Source organism: Zea mays, chromosome 7 (assembly GCF_902167145.1).
Source record: "Zea mays cultivar B73 chromosome 7, Zm-B73-REFERENCE-NAM-5.0, whole genome shotgun sequence".
In the NCBI taxonomy this organism is placed as follows: Eukaryota; Viridiplantae; Streptophyta; class Magnoliopsida; order Poales; family Poaceae; genus Zea; species Zea mays.
The window spans coordinates 175,254,029-175,273,228 of NC_050102.1; the positions used below are offsets into that span (position 1 = coordinate 175,254,029).

Consider the following 19,200-nt stretch of genomic DNA (forward strand, 5'->3'; position numbering starts at 1 on the left):
GGTCTGAAGGTTAACTACAACAAGTCAAATATGTTCCCTATTAACGTGTCTCCGGATAAAATGGTGATCTTATCCCGTACCTTCAATTGTCAGATTGGCGAGATGCCATTCACTTATCTTGGCTTGCCTTTGGGCCTGGTGAGACCTAGAAAGGAACACTACTTACCTCTTATTCAAAGGATTCAGAGGAGGCTGTCTTGCTCTTCAAATTTTTTGTCCCAGGCTGGGCGCCTGGAATTGGTTAATTCGGTCTTCTCAGCCTTACCAATGTTCTTCATGTGCACGCTCAAGATTCCTAAAACCGTCATTAAGGAAATTGATATTTTCAGAAAGCACTGCCTGTGGAGAGGAAATGACATCAACTCCAAGAGGCCACCTTTGATTGCTTGGAATTCGGTCACTCAAAGGAAAGTGAATGGTGGCCTGGGTGTTCTTCGATTAGAAACACAGAACGAGGCTCTTCTAATTAAATTTTTGCATAAATTTTTCAACCACAGCGACTTACCTTGGGTCCATCTGATCTGGAACAATTACTATCTTACTCGAGGTCTCCCTGGTAATAGAAGCGTTGGATCTTTTTGGTGGAAGAGCATTGTAAAGCTTCTGCTAAACTTCAAAGGACTGGCTACCCCCGTCATTGGCAATGGCAGATCAATTTCATTCTGGGATGATCAGTGGAGTCAGGGCATCCCGAGGCATATTTTCCCAGAGCTCTTCTCCTTTGCCAAGAACTCAAAAATGACTATCAAAGAGGTCAAGGATCAAGAGCAGTTCCATGATCTTTTTCATTTACCTGTCTCTGATCAAGCGTTTGATCAATTTCTGGTACTCAAGGGGTCTTGGGAGCAAATTATTCTTAATAATGTTCATGACCGCTGGAAGTACATTTGGGGATCGGACAAATTCTCGTCCCAAAAAGCTTACAGATCTCTCATGGGCCAGATGCAGACTCATCCTATCTACAAACTAGTTTGGAAAAGTAAGTGTCAGCCTAAGCATAGAGTCTTCTATTGGCTGTGGTTCAAGAACAGGCTAAACACCAGAAATATGCTGAGAAGGAGAAACATGGAGCTAGATTCCTATTCTTGCAAAAACTGCCTTTGGCAAAGAGAGGAGACCCTTTATCATCTTTTCCTCAGATGCAACTTCGCGAAAGCCTGCTGGAACTCAATTGGCATTACCCCACCCAGAATTTCCAACCCTGAAGAGGCATCTGTGAACCTCAAACACCAGCTCAACGTTCCCTTCTCTATGGAGATCACTATTCTTATGACTTGGAGCATCTGGAAAAGCCGAAACGAGTGGCTGTTTTCAAACAGAGATCCCTCCGTGCTCCGCTGCACTCAAGAATTTAGTAGAGAATTGCGACTAATCATTCACAGAGCACGGGGAGAATTCGACACCTCAATCCCGAACTGGCTAAATTTGTGGCAAATATAGAAATAGCTCTTCCTTTTTCTTTCTTTTTCTCTTCTTTTTATTGATTGTAAAAGGAACAGGGCCTAACCTTTAATTTTCGCTTTCTAATAAAATGCGCAGTAGGGGTTTCCCCCTCCTGATCCTTCAAAAAAAAAAAGAAAAGGAGCGGATTCTAAACAGATCATAAAATCTCATCTTGCCACTTGCAGCTTAACGATTCATATGAAAATGGACAATGAGGTGACAAGATTTTGGATATGAAAAACATATATCGTGATTGATATCACAATGTATTTGTTTCTTTTGATAAAAGTCACATGACTCTCGATGAACATGACGAATGTACAAATCATCTTTATGCTCCACGATGTCACTCCGTATATCCAAGCATAATCGCATGAACATGAATCCCTACAACTTTAGATACACAATCTTAAGTGCTACGCAGGTCAACAAACCCAAGCAACGGTCACCCCTGCCATTGCTACAATGGACACCCTACTACAAAACTGCAAGAGCAGCACAACCAAGAAATCTTTTCTGGGGATCCCGTGACTGAAAGGACAAGGCTCCACCCGGACAAGCGTCTCTATTCATGGAGTTAACAGAAGCCATCCTCCTCAGATGCTTTGCATTTGGAAAATCACAGGTGATAGCCCTGAATTGAGGTGTTAAATCTTCCCAGCTGCTTCTGTACGCGCCCTTAGTGCCTCGGTGCGTTTACTCCTCTCCATTTCTTCCACCAACCAGTCAACGCCATGTTTGATCCCCGTCCTGAAACGGAAGAACGAGCTGTAAAAACAATATCTTCTGTGTTCTGATCAAAGAAACAAATGTTTCATTCCCTCTGTTCCTGAATACATAGATTTCTAGAGTTGTCTAAGTTAAACGTTGACCAAATTTCTAGAAAGACCCATCAAGACATCAAATTAGCACCGTCAGATATACCATATACTCCCTCCATCCCAAAATATTAGTCGTTTTAGCATTTTAATAGATTCATATAATACTTAATGTATGCGTTTTATATATATGTCTAGATTCATTGCCATCCATTTGAATATAGACATAAAATTCAAGGTCTCAAGTGACTAATATTTTGGGATGGAGAGTACTATATTTTCATACACAACAACAACAAAGTCATTTAGTGTATAGCCGTTTTCTATGCACTCCTATTCAAGTCTTGTCGGTGTTTCGACCTGAGGGTCCTAACCAACTAGTGAATTAGTGTTGCATGCCCTGATCCAGATGGGTAATGCACGAAGACACAAGTTTTATTCTCGTTCGGGCGAGAGAAGGCACTACTTCCAGCATAGGAGGGATGGACTTATATTATCTTGCAACTAAGTGCTTGTAGTAGGGGGTACAAGCTGGTCGAGAGAGGGAGTGGATCCCAAGTCCCTGGTGGTGATTGAGGCGAGTGCCAATATCAGTCGTGGATGGTGGAAACTGGTTAAGTGTTCTCCTGCCGTTTGAAGCCCCGAGCTCCTCCTTTTATAGCCTCAAGGAGGGTTCCCTGGAGCACCCAGGCTTGTCGTATTGAGGAGGGGATACGAGTCCAAGCCCCTATAGCCGGCATGGCCGACAGAATAGACTTTGTACTGGTGGTTGACTTGGACCAAGGGGAGGACGTCCGACCCTTGTATCTTGCATCTTGACCGAGCAGAGAGCTGAGGCCTGGATCGGGGGCTCGGACACGTACCCGAGCCTACCTGATAGAGGCGTTGTCCGAGTCGTAGTTGTTGAAACAATGATAAGTATGGTAAAAAGCGCATGGTAATTCTCCCCGTATGGTGTAAAGCAGACTTGACGTCGGTCCTACAATTTTCTGTAGCCATCCCGCTATCAGCATTCTTCGTGGAGGAGTTGGTGGCGTCCTTTCGTCGATGTTATCTAGGCCGAGGCTAGGCTCGAGCGAGACAGAGGTTCCTCCCGAGGCCTTGGTCAAAACTGCCATTCCGTGAAGAGGGATCCTTGGGCGAGACGAGGATTTCTCCCGGGCGTTGCCTTCTCTCGAGGATGGGCTCGAGCGAGGCGGAGTTTTGAGCGACTGCCGAGCGGGGTCTCGGATGAATCGTGTTTCAACCCTGCCTGACCGTGGGGAACGTGTCTTATGATTTTTGTCGCCTAGGTATTGGGCATGCTTAGGGGTATAATCCAGGTACCCCTAATTATGATACCCGACAAGTCTATATATCATAATGTACATATTTTATATCATAGATAATGTTACTCTTTCCTATAAAGTTAGTCAAACATAAGATAGTTTGATTTGCAAAGACTCTAGAATTGATTTATTTGGAGATAGAGGGAGTGAGTGGTAAGTTTGATTATGAAACTAATTATGTATTTATCCAATATCTTACAAATATGAGTTTAGAAGCATAGTTGTTGATCCTTACTTTTTGGTTATGAGTTCCAATTCTACAATGCTCACATAAATTCCCCAGTATCTGATGGAGTAACTTTACCATGCTTCAGTTTTAGGTAAAGAAGTTTGAGAACAAGAAGGAAAATGATTTGCTCACCCATTGAAGGCAGATCCAGCCTGGAACATGCATGGCCTCTCGTCTAACTCCTTAAGATGCAGATGTCTAGCCAATTCTTCCTCCGTGACAGCTGCTGGTGAATCCTGTTGAAAAATCCAGATAAGCCATGAAACATAGAATATAAGATTCATGAAACAAGTGGAGGATTTCTTGTGTGGATTTATATATCCCAAAATGAACTGGGCAGGACTCCAGAAAGTAGGACTAATGTTGTCAATTCATTATCTTGCTCATGTTGTTAAGCACCACACCTTTCAGAATAAAGAAAAACTGTTAAATTTGAAGAAAGTTCCTAACCAGAAGTAAAAAAGCGCAAGGTTGCTATATGTTTCCCAGAGAATATATCCACAGTTGTCAGTTTCTGATATTTCCTAGATCCAGGCTTCACAAAACTAACTTCTTATCAAACAGTGTAAACCATGACACAGTTTAATTTACATCTACCATTTAGTTCATGTGGATGATAACTATTTTTCTAGTACTACTCATTTTCACCTAATAAAACATAATTATCAACTATTGAGCAAGTGGACCGTCAAAAAAACTGTTGGGCAAGTGCATGGAGTTTTAAGGAGTATATAAACCAAGACAAGTACAGGTAGATGTCAACCTGCTTGTTTGCAAATATAAGTATTGGCGCTCCATGCAGATCTTCATGGCGGAGAACTTTCTCTGCAATAAAAAGTTCAAAACATTCACTACAGTAATGAATTAACTACCACAGTTTACCAGTTCTAGCTAGTATGTACTTTTTTTAGCGGAAAACTACTCTATACTATGATTGCTAATACAGGTAACAGAAAAAGTACACGATAATTTTGTGACTGTAGACAAATGAACCAACTTACCGAGAGCAGATTTAGCATCCTCAAATGATGATGCAGAAGCAGAGTCGATAACATATATTACAGCATGGGCTTCCTCATAATATTTCTCCCATATTGTTCGTAGGCCAGGCTGTTAAAATATTGTATTAGTGTAAGTTTTTTTTTTGCAACAAATTGGCACCAAACAACAGATGCAGATCAAGATCTCCGCAGCACTGAAATACAAGCTTATAAATAATACTCCAAATTTAGAGAAAATGTTCCTGTGGAACAACATCAGAATACGATCACTAGATGCCCCCATACAAGCCCTTGTTGATTTCTTTAAATTCCATGTGGAGCAACATGAAAACATCACCATTCTCTGATTACAAGCACACACTTAAATACTCTCGAAACTATAGCAGAGTACCAGACCACGTAAGCACACTGATTATGTGGTAAAAATTGGGATCCAAGCATTTCTGTTTGCAAATTGAAATGAGTTCTATGCTTCTGTCACCAGACAGTATAACAAGGACATGTAGAATCAACATGCATGATTCTAACTTAAATTAACCGGCAGCCTATTGACCAAAGCATTAATAACCGCATAAATTGTTAAATGGTGAAGTTTCGACGAAGAGATTGCAACTGAGGAACTTTTGGTCTGTAATTCTCCAGGGAAAGTCGTACCTGGCCTCCCAGATCCCAGAAAACAAGCTTTACATTTGCATCTTCAATACGCCCAATATTAAGGCCAACTGTTGGAACAATACGATCATGCGGAAGCCCTTCTCCCTTCAAGTAGATCGACTTCAACTTTTCTAGCAAGGTCTACATGGCAATGTTTCAACATTAAGTTTTAACACGGACCTGGTTCAGATAAATACGAAATGGACTCAACCTAATCCCAGCAACCCATGAACTGCAAGGAACTGTAGATGGGAAAAACTGTAGACAAGCTTCAGAAGAATTACCGTCTTGCCAGCCTTATGAACTCCGAGGATAAGCACATGGAACTCTGCCTTGCTGAAGACGTGCTTCCATAGACCATAGAACAAGGAGAACATAGTTGTAAGTGTAAGGTTCTGAGCTCCCCCAACCAGCTACCCACCACCTGAAATATTGACATCAAGTCACACATATTTCTCAACCACGATCCACAGCTTGCATCGCATAATCAATTCAGAAATTGGCCACGAAATGCGGCGGGTCGCCTACAAAATGCCAAGGATCATGCCTGCTCAATTGCCAACCGCCCACCCTCACCAACCACAACCGAATACTTGCAGACAAATCGGCAACAAAGTGGGCGGATGGATCAGACCACTCTCATACCAGAAAGGAAACTTCGACTCGAGCGTTCGCGACAAAAAAAAAAAAAATCCGCAGAAAACAGAAGGAACGATCGGTCGGAAAGCAAAGGCTTCCTAACCAAGGAACGAAGCGGTCGACCCGGTTCAGGCGGATGATCCCCGCTCCACGGCAGTGGCGTCGAGGAGGAAGGGGTAACGCCGACGCGCGCAGTTGGCTGGATCTGGATCGAGGTGGGTCCGTGGGTCTCGTCGTGCTCGCAGAGTCGCGGTCGCGGGGGGAGGGAGGGCGGTGGCGGGCCTTGCCAAGCCGAGCCGAGCCAACGGGAACCGGTTCCTTCCCGGTGGCCTGTGGAAGGTGGACTCAGGCGAAAGGTGGAGCAACAACCCACACCCACGCACGGACGAACGGTGGGCCTAGACAAACTAGAAGATGGGACCATGTAAGTTAGTATATCAGGCCCAATGAACCCTTCGCCAGCCCAATGGGCCTTACATTTCCGTACTTCCTTTCTCTTCTCGGCTCCCGACTCCCCCGAGTCGTCGTCTTGTCGGGTCTTCAAGCCACACCAAACCACACTGCGACACACAGTAGGCGAGGCGAAGGAGAGGCAAGGCGGCGCGGCGGGCAAGGTACACCTCTTTCTTCTCCTAGATCTCACAAGAGTGATGGCCGATCTGTTCTCGTGGGGATCCCGTGCCATTTCGTCGACCGTCCTCGCATGGTGATTTTTTTTCCGGGTCTGAATTCGTAGATTTACTAGGTTGTTTCGCTGGATCGGTCTTTGGCTGCGTACAGTCGCGAGAGGGGACACGCTGATTTGCCGAGATCTCGCGGCTAGGCCACTTTTACATCTCATGACTCCCGAGATCTCTAGCAAGTCCGTTCCAAGGATCTGTTCGGCGGGGGATGATTTAGACTAGCTCGTTGAACTTGTTCACAGATGTGAGCTGGTCTAGTTCAGTTCTGATTGGTATAATTTACAGGTCGCCCCCATTGAGGCCATGTTCAGTACAGCTTTGCCATGTCTATGTCGTTGGACTTTAGCCAGTTGCTAGGTGCACTATATCAAGTTATGAGATGAATATTTTTTCGTTATTATCTAGTTTTATTTAGTTCATTAAAATTAGTGCAAAGTTGGTTGTGTAAGACTGTTGTTATATGCTTTCTTAAGGAGCAGGGTTACCCTTTATATAGAACAAAAAAATGATGCAATTCGTGCACGAAGAATGTCCAAAATTAAATGGAATTGATTTTGTTAGATCATGGTAATTAAGGCGATGCCTACAGGTAGTGCAGCCATAAACCATGATGTGGCTGAAAATTCTGTGGCTGTATTACATCAGCTGTGGCTGATGACCTCTAGCTCTTGCTGTAGTTTTGCATGTCATGAGCATGATATGCTCATTCTTTTGGGCATGCTATCCTGTCCAAAGGACATGGCAACAACCTCTGAAGTTCTGTCACTGTTGCTTCTCTTTGAAATTTAATTCCTGGATGATGCACATGCACCCCTGAATTATCAGAACCCACAGCTATGTGAATGTTGAATGGTTGTTTACTTGTTTAGCGGCGATTAGCACCTTCTTGCAGTTTACTCTTGGCAGTCTAAACTATGGTCATAATTTTCTTAATCATTGGTACACCATCCTACTGCCTACAGCTATCTATCTAACTGTTGGGACTTGGGACACCCTACCCCATCACTGAGCTGCAGGAGGCAGTGGACTTATTTACTTTCTCCTTGTGTGGATGAAGCATCTCAGTATATATTGAGTGGAACATTCTTCAATCGTTGTATACTTTCTCCTTGCGTGGATGAAGCATCTTAGTATATACTAGTAACTGGCGCGCGCCCAACGCGCGTAGGAAAAAAATCATAATATAAGCGATAACATCAAAGGAAAAGGATGGTTTTGCAGCTAAAGATATTGGATTAGAATCTAGTTATTCTTAAGAAAAGAAAGGGACACCCCTATGAAAAATGATAACCACCTCAGTTCTTGATCTGAAAAAATTGTATGAAAAAAATCAAAATAAGATAAGAAATTGTGAGCTTGTGGCAAGTACCAGTGTGCAACACATCTTCAAAAGTGTTTGGACAACATGTCATCAAACTAAAAGAAGTTCAGAAATGGCACAAATTTACCATGAACCATGATAAAACAAAGCAAACCCTTATGCTGTTTTTATTTTAACTTTTATTGAGCTAAGGTGAGACAAAAAGAGGACCTTCAGGAACTTTACCGATCACATTTGGGAGCTGTTCAGTAGTTGATCTGAGTAGAAACATGCTGTATGGGAGCTTATCAGTTGCCCGAACGTAGGGAAATTATCTCCAGATGGTTGATCTGAGCTCAAACAGATCAACAGGAAGTTGGCCAAATGAGACAACCCAATTTTTAAGGCCGACATCTTTGAGCATTTCCAGCAACTCGCTATAAGGACCACTACCAATCGTCCTTGGAACCTATCCAGAGCTGATTTTCATTGGCCTCATCATTAATCAGCTGCATGGGCCATGAAAAGTTTGTTTGCAGCGGTTAAGTTGACTTGTCCATTATTCCTGTGCAAATTTGACATAGGGGAAGTTTCTCTCATATGTTTCTTGAAGATTATTGCACATCCCTGAAAAAGAATAATTCAAGGAATGAAATGGTTTCTTGAGGTTGAACAAACTATACACCTCAAGAAAATCAAACAACATATAAGCTTACCATGCTGCAGAGGTTCAAGCAAGAAGCTGCCCTTTCTGTTAGTCCTGCTGAATGTCCACATATGAAGGGCTGTGTGGGGTAGTTTTCTTGTCTTGCATATCAGCTCATCTAGTTCAGCACCATCAATTTGCTTCCTCATACAACTGTGCGAGAGATGGAATTGCCACATGTACCAAAGAGTATCTCAATTAAAATAACAACATACTGAATTTGTCATACCAAATGCATCATTTAGATAATGAAAATGTATGGATGATATATTTTTGTAATGGAATGGGTCCTAAAATGTTCACCAGTAACCCAATTCCTAAATGAATTTGTGCAACCAAATGCCAATGACGGGTAGTGTGTTTTAGTGAATAAGATGGTTCAGGTATTGCTGATGGAGACTGTGGCACCTAAACAATCCCCTCGTCCCCCACTAAAAAATATTTGCATTCATACAATGACAGAGTTCCGTATATGCTAAAGAACCAAGCAGAGCTGCTGCAGTTAAGTGTGTAACTCATATATGGATACACTTCCGGCCCTATAATAAACTTTGAACATTATTTTGTGCATGGTGTACCCCAAAATAGCTACTCCTACATGCACAATAGTGCCAACAACTACATATTCCGTAGACCAAAACAACATACAAAATAGAACCTATGTTTCTCCAGGTCGGTCCTGCAGATGCTGGACACGGACACCGCCATTGACGTCTTGAGGAGCCTTAAGAGGAAGGCCATGGCCACGGGGCGCTTCTTCGACTGTGCTGGGAGTAGGAACACCAAGAAAGTGGCCTCATTTGGTATAACCTTATCCTGTCTTTCCATCTGAGGAAACAAATCTAATGCTTCGCTACATAAGCCTTTAACTGTAAAGCCCATTATCATTTATCATCCAAAGAAAAAAACACATCTCGCTTGGTCAATCTACAAAATGTCTCATGAGACTTTGTTATATCCCCACATTTTGAGTACATATCAAACAGTGTTTTTTTCCCACAGAAAGCACATTCCCAAAAACATGAACATTCCATCCGGTTTCCTATTAGTTGTCGTTTAGGACAGCTACACGGCCTCCAAAATATAAATTTGACTGATGTTTTTTTGTTAAAATACAAATAAACTTTTAATACATTTATACTTTTATAAAAGTACTATTTAAAACAAATTGGTACATATAAACATTAGGTTTCAAAACTAAATAATAAAACAGTTATTTGTAGTCAAAGTTTTATAAATTTGACTTAAATCTTATCCAAAACGACAACTAATAGGACACTGTAGGGAGTAAGTATGAACATATCATCGTCCCAAGTCAAGTGCTCCCGCATGGGCACATGAAGACGCAAGTGTCCCATCATGAACCTTCATTTGAGTAATTTGCATGCCCTAAAAAGGTCGACAACATCTATAAACTTATCCAATTATATCTACCCAGAAACCATTGATGTCCAGCAATCAGCATTTCTCTCATAATAAATCTTTTCTAATTATATATACATCTAGGAGAGTTGGAAATAGTTTTCCTATACATGCATGGGTACGCACACTAATAAATCTTATTCAAGTTTTTTTTAAAAAAAAATCAAGAATGCGGCTAAGAAATCCAGAACCTTTGTGGGTGAAAAACAACTTACAATTCCTTCCAAACTTGTTGCCCGTAAAATAGGTTCGGTTTTTCTCCCCAAAAAATCCTCAAAAGGGCCTGAAGCACCGCAAGCAGGCAGGAGAAGCTGAGCAAGAAGCATGTGTGATGTGTGCAAAACGAAAAGGTAGCAGCTCGTTACCTGGGAGCTAGGGCTGGGCACTTTACAACCGAAAACCAAACCGAACCGAGCCGAAGTTTCGGCTTATTCGGTTATTCGGTTTAGTTTCGGTTGTTGTTTTCCCGTAGTTCGGGGATCGGTTCCGGTATCGGTTTTTTCTTCGTACAAACCGAACAACCGAATGCCCACCGAACGCGCCACGAGCCCACGACCGCCTTAGCCTTCTCCTCCTCCGTGCGACGCTTGGTGCGTGTGGTCGCACTGGCCGTCGACGATGCCGGTCTAGCCACCGACAGTTTGATGACGTACCATTATCAAGCGCGTTAGATGGGTCGCCTTACTTTACGCGAGCAGGCGTCGACCTTCGTTGCCGGAGTGCGCGCGGCGAGCAGCCGAGCTGCTGCCACCGTGGCTCTTTGTCTGTGGAGGGGGGACTCCGGGCCATGGCTTCTTTAGAATAATAAATGTTTGTCGAGTCGCTTTGGCTTCTAGAACAATCGCGGCGTGTGGAGTCCTGAAACCTGTTGATAAAATATCGTGTGAACGCTATTTTTTGTGCTGACGTGGACGAACGTGGTTGCACATTAGCGTCCTGCTTTGTATTATAATTGAGTGAAACATTCCTCAATCGCTTGTTGCCAATTACCAAAATATTGTGCATAACTTGCTGGATATTACTGGTAACCAAAATCTGTTTGCATTCTTAATTTCAGATGTTTGACGATCAAGACCTGGGCTTCTTTGCCAATTTCCTGGGCATCTTCATCTTTGTCTTGGTTATTGCGTACCACTTCGTGATGGCAGACCCGAAGTACGAAGGAAACTGATGTCCTCTAGTGCAAAGATCCTATTATCTGCAGGCCGAAATAGGGCTATACTGTTAGCTAATGCTAGTGAGATCGCTTGACACTTTGAGTGCATATCATGGAAGCTGGACATGCAGTTCCTGGCATTTTGGTTTTGCCCATGTTTTAATCTGCTGAATTAGTAAATCCTGGAGAATTCAAAAGCGTTTTCAAGTACTGCAGTTGGTGGTTGTTTCTGGTCCTAGTGTATGCATGCCAGAATCTTATGAATAATATTCTTTGTTTTGTTGCCTATTTAGCTGTTTAGTTGGTTGTTAGCCTGTCAAGAAACTGGGGAACGGCTCCGTTACTAGACTACATTGAGTCGTCTCTCACATTGGAGTCTGGGAGCACCACCAGGCAGAGGCAGCCATGTTCTTATGTTGTTTTGTGCTGTCTGCTCAAGCTTTCGTTCATCTCACCTGAGGCCTCCCTTCGTTGAAGAGAGAGCTTGGATGAGAGCTCTGTTTTTCCTTCTTTTTTTATTATTTACTATTCAAAAAGTCGAGACCAGAAAAAAGAAGACAGAGATATTAAATAACACAGTTAACACATGATAGCCCATTTTAACAGTAATAACATATTTTGCATAAATTTTACTCTAGCCTAGAGGCTAATGAGTAATGACCTCATTACATTTACAAAAGAGGGAGCGTGTTCTGAATACAAAAGCAAATGATAAACTGAGATTCTTTTGCTTGTATCAAGGTTCTCTGTTTCTATTTTCATGTAGAAAAAATTGCATATCCCAATTGCAGTTTACATTCTCAATAGTATACATATGAACACAAAAGAGCATATGGTTGAACTTCTAGTGCTCCTACAATATTTTTGTCTCTATAGATTTCAGTTGTATCAGTATAAACAACTGGCTTTAATCCGAAGCGAACATCATCATTTTGCTTATATCAAGATTCTGCATTTTTGCTCCTATTTTCATGTACACAAACTTGCACCACATATTAGCAGACTTTATCATGTCTCCAAAATGTAGCGTGTGAAAAATAAATAATTTAAAGGTAATGATTTCTCACATTCATGTAACATGTACAATCCCTCCCATGTATACCTTGAATAATACCTCTTTTATCTTCTGTTGAACAACAACCAATCCATCGAAGATCACTTGTATTAGTGCAACACTTTCAAACATCGAAACCCATCCGACCACCATTTGCCACCATCAACTTCCAAGATTCATCAAACCCGCTAAAATCATAGCAATTTGAGGAATCTAGAAGGGAGCTGTATCAGCTATGCCAATGTGATGTCATTGCTCGGACGCCGCTTGGACGGGGAAGGAGGACTGGGCCAAGATTGTTTATGACAGCCAAGACTAGGGTATTTGACTATTTGGTTTTTTTACTAAAAATTAGTATTATCACATCCAACGTTTAAATACTAATTTACGGGTATTATATAGTCTAATTAATCTATGATTAGCAAATATTTATTGTAGCATCACATGAACAAAAACCGATAAAACTTGCTGTTTTTGGTCCGGTCCGAGATAAAAAAACCGGTCCGATTTTTTTTGGTGTATTTTAGTTTAGAATTGGAAAATATAAAAGTTAACTTTGGTCAACAAAATGGTTCTCCGAACTTCTAAAACGAAAATATAATCCTTAGGCTACAAAATCTGCCACGAAATCTCCTAATTATTTTTGTTTGACTCATTTACCCTTAAAATCTCACGTCGCTATCAGATTGTCTCCAGCATCTACCGTACCAATTCTCTATTTTACCCGTGGACACCCAAACACGCAGAGGGGACTGGGGAGATCCCTCCTCACTCTCACTTTACCCTTCTGCCATTTTCCAACACACGCTATATTATAAAACATACCCAAAGAGATCGTCGCCTCGATTTCTCTTCGAGTGCCAAGCAGTACTGCTAGTTCTACTTCTGTACTTCAGCAGTAGGAGGCCGCTGTTTGCTACGATTTTGACTGACTGAGATGGGAATCCTCTGCCTCGGTGCTTCCTCCACACTGCTCTGCGGGGAGGACAGGAACAACGTACTCGGCCTCGGCTGCGGCAACGAGCTGGTGGAGGTGGGGAGCGGCCATGACGGCTTGGACTCCGTCGTCGGCGCCGTGTTCCCCGTGGACACAGATGAGGCCGTGCGGGCGTTGTTGGAGAAGGAGACGGACCACAAGCCTCAAGACGGCTATGCGGAGAGGCTGGAGCGCGGCGGATTGGAGTACTCCTGGAGGAGAGACGCCATGGATTGGATTTGCAAGGTGAAACCGAAAACAAAAAAACCTTCTCTAGTATCTAATCGCTCCTGCATTTTATTCCTCCTTTCTAGTAGGCAAAATCGATTTATTTTAGGAAGGTGGTTGCATTATCTCTCTTTGACTTTGCGTGACCCAGCTTTGTCTGCGTGTCCTACGTCGTGTGGCCTGTTTCCGATTCGATCGTCACGAGACGCGATAGCAATGAGCCTCCTTTTTATGTGCAAATTTCTGTTTCAAGTTGAAAACTGACGAGGTGCTGATCTCTGCAGGTCCATTCGTACTACAGGTTTGGACCACTCAGTCTTTACCTTGCTGTGAATTACCTGGATAGATTCCTCTCCTCATATGATCTCCCAGTAAGGAGCTGAGCATGTACACTGGTTGTCTGCTTGCTGCGTCCAGTTAATCTCTTACTAATGGATGCTCTCTCTGTATTTTGTCTGTCCTTGCTGCTGTAGCACGATAAGCCTTGGATGCGACAGTTGTTGTCAGTTGCTTGCCTAGCACTCGCTGTCAAGATGGAGGAGACCGTGCTCCCTCTTCCTGTGGACCTTCAGGTGGGTGAAGGGGAAATTAGAGCATTGTGGTATCAGATAACTGTTCACTGATTGGTTGATGAAATCGTTAAAACTTGATGCTGCACGGTAGGTCTGCGATGTGAAATTTGAGTTCGAAGCAAGGACTATTGGGAGGATGGAGCTTCTTGTGCTGGCCACCCTGAAATGGAGAATGCAGGCTGTGACCCCCTTCACTTTCATCAGCTACTTCCTCGACAAGTTCAATGGTGGGAAGCCGCCGAGTTTGGCACTAGCGTCACGGTGCACCGATATCATAATTGGCACACTCAAAGGTTCAATTGGCTCTTTCCGTGCCGCTCATCGTCTGTTCAATTCGCTTGCTTGCATTGCTGATGGCGCTATGTTTGGGTGTGCCTATGGATTTACAGGCTCTACATTCTTGTCATTCAGACCATCTGAGATTGCCGCGGCCTCAGCTCTAGCAGCAGTTTCTGAGAATCAGGTTGTTGGCTCCTCGAGTGCTCTTTCAGCATCTGAAGTCCCTATAAATAAGGTGAATGTCTTTTATCATGCGCAAAAAACTGATCAACTCAACTGTTGCCATTTACACAATTTCTCAAAGTGCGAAGCTTGCGTCTTCCGTTTCCAGGTGATGATTGCTAGATGCTATGAGCTGTTGCAAGAGCAAGCGCTGGTGAGGAAGACAGGGCACGTCAATGGAAGCCCTTCAGTGCCGCAGAGCCCGATTGGCGTGCTGGATGCAACATGCTTCAGCTTTAGGAGTGAAGATGCAAGACTAGTATCATCGCAATCAAACAACATCAGTAGTAGTAGTAGTAACGACAATCAAGTTTCTAAGAGGAGAAGGCTAAGCATATCACCAATCTGAGTGGATCAAATCTCTGTTGGCAGTGTCGCATTGTGCGCTTGGTTATGCATTGATCATCTTAACCTCAGAGTTTGTCAGAGCAACAAGTAGTGGTACAAAAGGACCCAGTGAAGCATTGTAACAAGCAGAGGATGGTGACAGTAATAAGTTAGAAGCAGTCTGTTGATCTCTGAGACGAAAGAGGTGACGAGGAACGTTTCTTCCTCTAGTAACTTTGAATCCCCTTCCTCCCCGGCACCTTTGTTTTGTTCCTTTTTCCTTTTTATCGGTATCTCAAGGCATTTGTGGGGAGATATGTGGATATGAGATTGGAGACGTGAGGATTAGAGAGAGAGAGGGAGGGAGGGAGGGGAGGGAGATCAACAACAACAAAAATCAGGTTTGTTCCTTTGTTCTCTGCCAATATACAAAAAAACTGTCGTGCGAAATCCTCCGGATGTTTCAGTTTATTTTGCTTCTGTAGTCTGAAAAATAGCCGTGCTGATTCATCGATTGCATTCTCTTATGACTGGTTGACTGCTTGTTTGTATTACTTGTCCATGCCTGACATTTTTGTGAAGAGAACCAGCCATAGGTACAAGTTATGGCATGGCTTTGCAAATATAAAGAAAAGGAGCAGGCAAATGCCTCCCCTTCCCACACGAAACGAAGTCTAATAGTTAGGGGTGGATATCGAGCCAGCTCGGCTCGGCTCGACTCGTTAAGAAACCGAGCTAGAGAACCAGCTTGGCTCGACTCGTTTGCAAACTCGAGCTAGCTCGTTTAGCTCACGAGCCACAAAAAAAAAATAGTATGCACATATATATATATATACAACAATATAATCAATTGCTAGTTAATTTCATACTACTTTAATACTAGAAAAAGCTAACAATACTCATAATTTTATATGTCACATCATTTAAACCCTAAACTAACATTCATCACTTATTAATTCATCCAATACAAGTATAGGCTTTGTTTTACAGATAAATGCTAGCTCATTCGAGCTAACGAGCTGGCTCGAGCTCGTGTCGTGCTGGCTCGTTAACGAACCGAGCTGAGATGTTAGCTCAGCTCGTGATAAAATTGAAACGAGCCGAGTCGAGCCGAGCCGAGCTGATCATAAGTCGAGCGAGCTCACGAGCCACGAGTATTTTGTCCAGCCCTACTAATAGTCATGATGGTGAACAGCGACTTGACCATATCGTGCTCAATCAGCAGGCCGTGTAAACGATCGTGCCAAGTACCGTTTTCTACTGTAGATTATGATGTTTGTAGAGTGAAGTTTGAAATAGAGAGTGAGGTAGGAAGTGGGATAAGAAGTCTGCTGGAGATAGTTTAGTTGCTCTTTTGTCCTTTTTCCTCTTATCAGGATTGGGAAGGAAAATACTGCCACCTGACCTGATCAACTTCTAGGAATACACCTGGAATCTTACCATAAAAGAGAGAGACAATAATTGAACAACTGAGGCGATAAATATAAAGCAAGCTACTCCTTCCGTCTTGGAAAGAATGATTAGCTTACGTGTGTTGGTTCATTTCCATATGAGACTCAAAAACGTCATTGCTCAGTCTAAAACAGTGATGTTCAAGAACAGACTAGCTGAGGAACCGGTTACTGATATTGCCATTACATTTGCTAATGACAGCGGTGGGGGTAGATCGACTCAATAAGTTTCCACCTCAAAAGGCTGGTGAAAAAAAGCCTGCACTACAAAATTTATTGGAGCCTGCAGCTCTTTTTTTTTCATACGGAGAGGAGGAGGACGGTGCAGAAGGCCCAAGGGCTGGCGGTTCAGTGTTCGCTGTTGAGGAGGTCGGGTCGCTGACGGCAGGCTGCATCTGCAGCCGCGGCGAGGCAACAACTGCTTTTTTTACTTGCAATTAGTTCTGGGGGGTCCTCATCAGCCTTATACTTACACCTGCAATGATCTCTGTGCTGTGGGCCTACTGGTTAACATGGCATGGCTGCATGTGAGCCCATTGCATTACACACGCTGCTATCGATGCGTAGTAGATGCGGTCATGCGGATGTCCAGGGGTGTACAGTATCAGTATAGTAGGAGGCCAATACACAATCCTCCAACGAACCAAAGGCCTGTGTGTGTGCCGTGCCCGTCGTCATGTACAGATGCCTCTGTTCTGCTCATTCGTATAAAGCCGTGTGCAACTCCTCTGCTGCGCTTGCCAGCTCTGCTCTTGCTCGCAACACCAACACAGGCTCACAGCTGCTGTGTGCTCCACAGCTTTACACGAGCTACGAGAGCTTGCTGCTGCCGCCTTGGAGAGTCGGAGACCGATGAAATAAAGGAACTGGTTACTTTTTTTTTTCTTGACGTGCCGAAAGGATCCAAAAAGCCAGCCGCACGCTCCACTCGATCCAATCATACGGCGGTAGCAGCGCGCGACGGGCAGTTTTCCACGCGCCCCTTCTTTGCTCGTCGCCTTTTCATGCACCGCAGCAGAGGCGCCAGCCCTGCTGCCTGGCTGCTAGTGCTAGGGCAGGCAGCAGGGGCAAAAATGTACTACGATAAATTTATATATATATACATAGAATTAAACGCGTATAGGATATGACGAACTGCTCGCTCCCCTGTGTCCTCTGCAGTCTGCACGTGAGCAGCGGGGTCTGCAGTGCATTCTGCAGCTGCAACCTGCAATGCAACAGCGCCATGCATGCAGTATGCTATGCTGAATTGCTGATCACACCCCGTGTGCGAATCTAGCAAGCCCAAGCCCAACCTTGCAGAAAACCAAAAGCCGTCATGCGTTCACGATAACGGCAGGCCCAAAACTGCGCGCGAGTCGAATTGGTCGGTCCAAGTGCGTCGAGGAAGGCTCGGCCCAAAGCCCAACGAAACGCACATTCTATAATTTTTCCCACGCGGAAGCCCAGCCAACGCACATCACGGTCTCGCATACACGGCCAATTGGTTGCCAAATGTCGACATTACTTGATTCCACGTTAGTCGTCGACTGTTCTGCTTATAGTATGGAGATTAGTATGCCTTAAAATGGAGACCATTTGTCTTGGTTTATAACCATCTCTCTGAACTTTTTTTTTTGGTCACTGAAAGATATATTCGGTTGTGGTTGGTTCCTAGTAACAATCACGTCTGATCCTTTATGTACGCTCGAACAGGTTGTCTTACCACTCCCTCACCTGAGATCAGTTACTCCCACGACAAGTCAGCAAAACCCTGCAGAGAGGTGCATTCAGGTTGTTTCGGTCGACAACCACGAGTTCTGGTTCATGGGTCTCGTCAACTACGATAGCGCGGTAAAGAATCTTCAGGAGGCTGCTCGTGGTGTTCACGGGGCATAGAGATTGCCCATTTATGTAGTATGCCCGTGTAAATGTATTTGTACTATCTTGTATTGTATGGTTGTGCGTTGTATTGAAATTGGCACAGATTGACAGATCATTAAGTAGTGCATTTAAATTCCTAGCTTGTGGTTGCTAAATACTCCCTTCGTTCTTTGTTATTTGTCGCATTTTAGTTTAAATATAAACCAGCTTGAGACAAATATTCGAGAACGGAGCTAGTACTATTTCAGAGTACACAACCAATTGATTGTTATATACAATTGAGTACTTAATTTCACATTACTCGTCGGTGTTTGCATGTATAGTGATTGGTACATGTACAATAAAGTTTGCTAGCTACTGTCATATTAGTAGAAACCATGGATTTGCTATAAGCAACATATATATGCCTAATGTTTCGGTTAGGTCCCGCGCCAGCCTTGTGTAAGCAAAAGTATCGTTGGCCAGCGCGCCTACCGCACCATTTTCTGCTATAATATGGGTCCGGCTGAAAGATTAACAACATCCTAAAAGCATCGAAAGTCTTATATTCGAGTCCTCAAAATTAAAATAGAACCTGATTTAAAGTATTTAAGGCAAAAAAAAACGATCACATATCCAACAGTTAAACCCTATATTGAATTATTAGGAAATAGATCATATTATTCAGGAAATAAAAGGTTAGAAATAGTGTAGAAAATAAGGATAAGGCTTTAGTACATAGAGTACGATAGTTAGTGGAGTACTATATCTAGGACCGACAGAAAAATTGTTTGATAATTTTTTGGAGCCCCTATTGAACATGTTTTTTTTTGTGGAGTCTTATATTTCAAAATAGGATCTCATTTAGTG

At 43.2% G+C, this 19,200-nt stretch overlaps 3 protein-coding genes across 4 annotated transcripts; 2 read left to right on the forward strand and 1 right to left on the reverse strand.

Annotated features, from left to right (window-relative positions):
- Positions 1 to 1,677: 1,677 nt before the first annotated feature.
- On the reverse strand, positions 1,678 to 6,434 carry LOC100283157 (uncharacterized). The gene is given in 7 exon segments (NM_001156059.1): positions 1,678 to 2,193; positions 3,951 to 4,054; positions 4,582 to 4,643; positions 4,820 to 4,928; positions 5,474 to 5,614; positions 5,758 to 5,897; positions 6,216 to 6,434. Coding segments are annotated over 6 exon segments (612 nt in total). The 5' UTR covers positions 5,851 to 5,897; positions 6,216 to 6,434; the 3' UTR covers positions 1,678 to 2,090.
- Positions 6,435 to 6,557: 123 nt separating this feature from the next.
- Positions 6,558 to 11,667, forward strand: LOC100274924 (uncharacterized). 2 transcript variants are annotated; one of them, NM_001331157.1, is made up of 2 exons: positions 6,558 to 6,726; positions 11,281 to 11,665. In NM_001331157.1, exons 1-2 carry the CDS (start codon positions 6,559 to 6,561, stop codon positions 11,392 to 11,394), a joined length of 282 nt encoding a protein of 93 aa, NP_001318086.1. In that variant the 5' UTR covers position 6,558; the 3' UTR covers positions 11,395 to 11,665. The 2 variants fall into 2 exon arrangements, with proteins under 2 accessions (NP_001318086.1, XP_035816338.1); XM_035960445.1 differs by having other exon boundaries at positions 6,564 to 6,818; positions 11,281 to 11,667.
- A 1,569-nt stretch (positions 11,668 to 13,236) lies between these two features.
- On the forward strand, positions 13,237 to 15,484 carry LOC100273934 (uncharacterized). Its single transcript, NM_001148326.2, has 6 exons — positions 13,237 to 13,655; positions 13,922 to 14,008; positions 14,111 to 14,209; positions 14,301 to 14,502; positions 14,599 to 14,723; positions 14,820 to 15,484. Exons 1-6 carry the CDS (start codon positions 13,371 to 13,373, stop codon positions 15,057 to 15,059), a joined length of 1,038 nt encoding a protein of 345 aa, NP_001141798.2. The 5' UTR covers positions 13,237 to 13,370; the 3' UTR covers positions 15,060 to 15,484.
- The last annotated feature ends 3,716 nt before the right edge of the window (positions 15,485 to 19,200 follow it).

Bases quoted from the DNA above. Each gene is read 5' to 3' on its own strand.
- LOC100274924 (XM_035960445.1), top strand. From the start codon at position 6,579: ATGGGCCTTACATTTCCGTACTTCCTTTCTCTTCTCGGCTCCCGACTC. The intron at 6,819-11,280 runs GTGATTTTTTTT...TCTTAATTTCAG, and splicing joins TCGTCGACCGTCCTCGCATG to ATGTTTGACGATCAAGACCT.
- LOC100273934 (NM_001148326.2), top strand. From the start codon at position 13,371: ATGGGAATCCTCTGCCTCGGTGCTTCCTCCACACTGCTCTGCGGGGAG. The intron at 14,210-14,300 runs GTGGGTGAAGGG...GCTGCACGGTAG, and splicing joins CTCTTCCTGTGGACCTTCAG to GTCTGCGATGTGAAATTTGA. The intron at 14,724-14,819 runs GTGAATGTCTTT...TTCCGTTTCCAG, and splicing joins CTGAAGTCCCTATAAATAAG to GTGATGATTGCTAGATGCTA.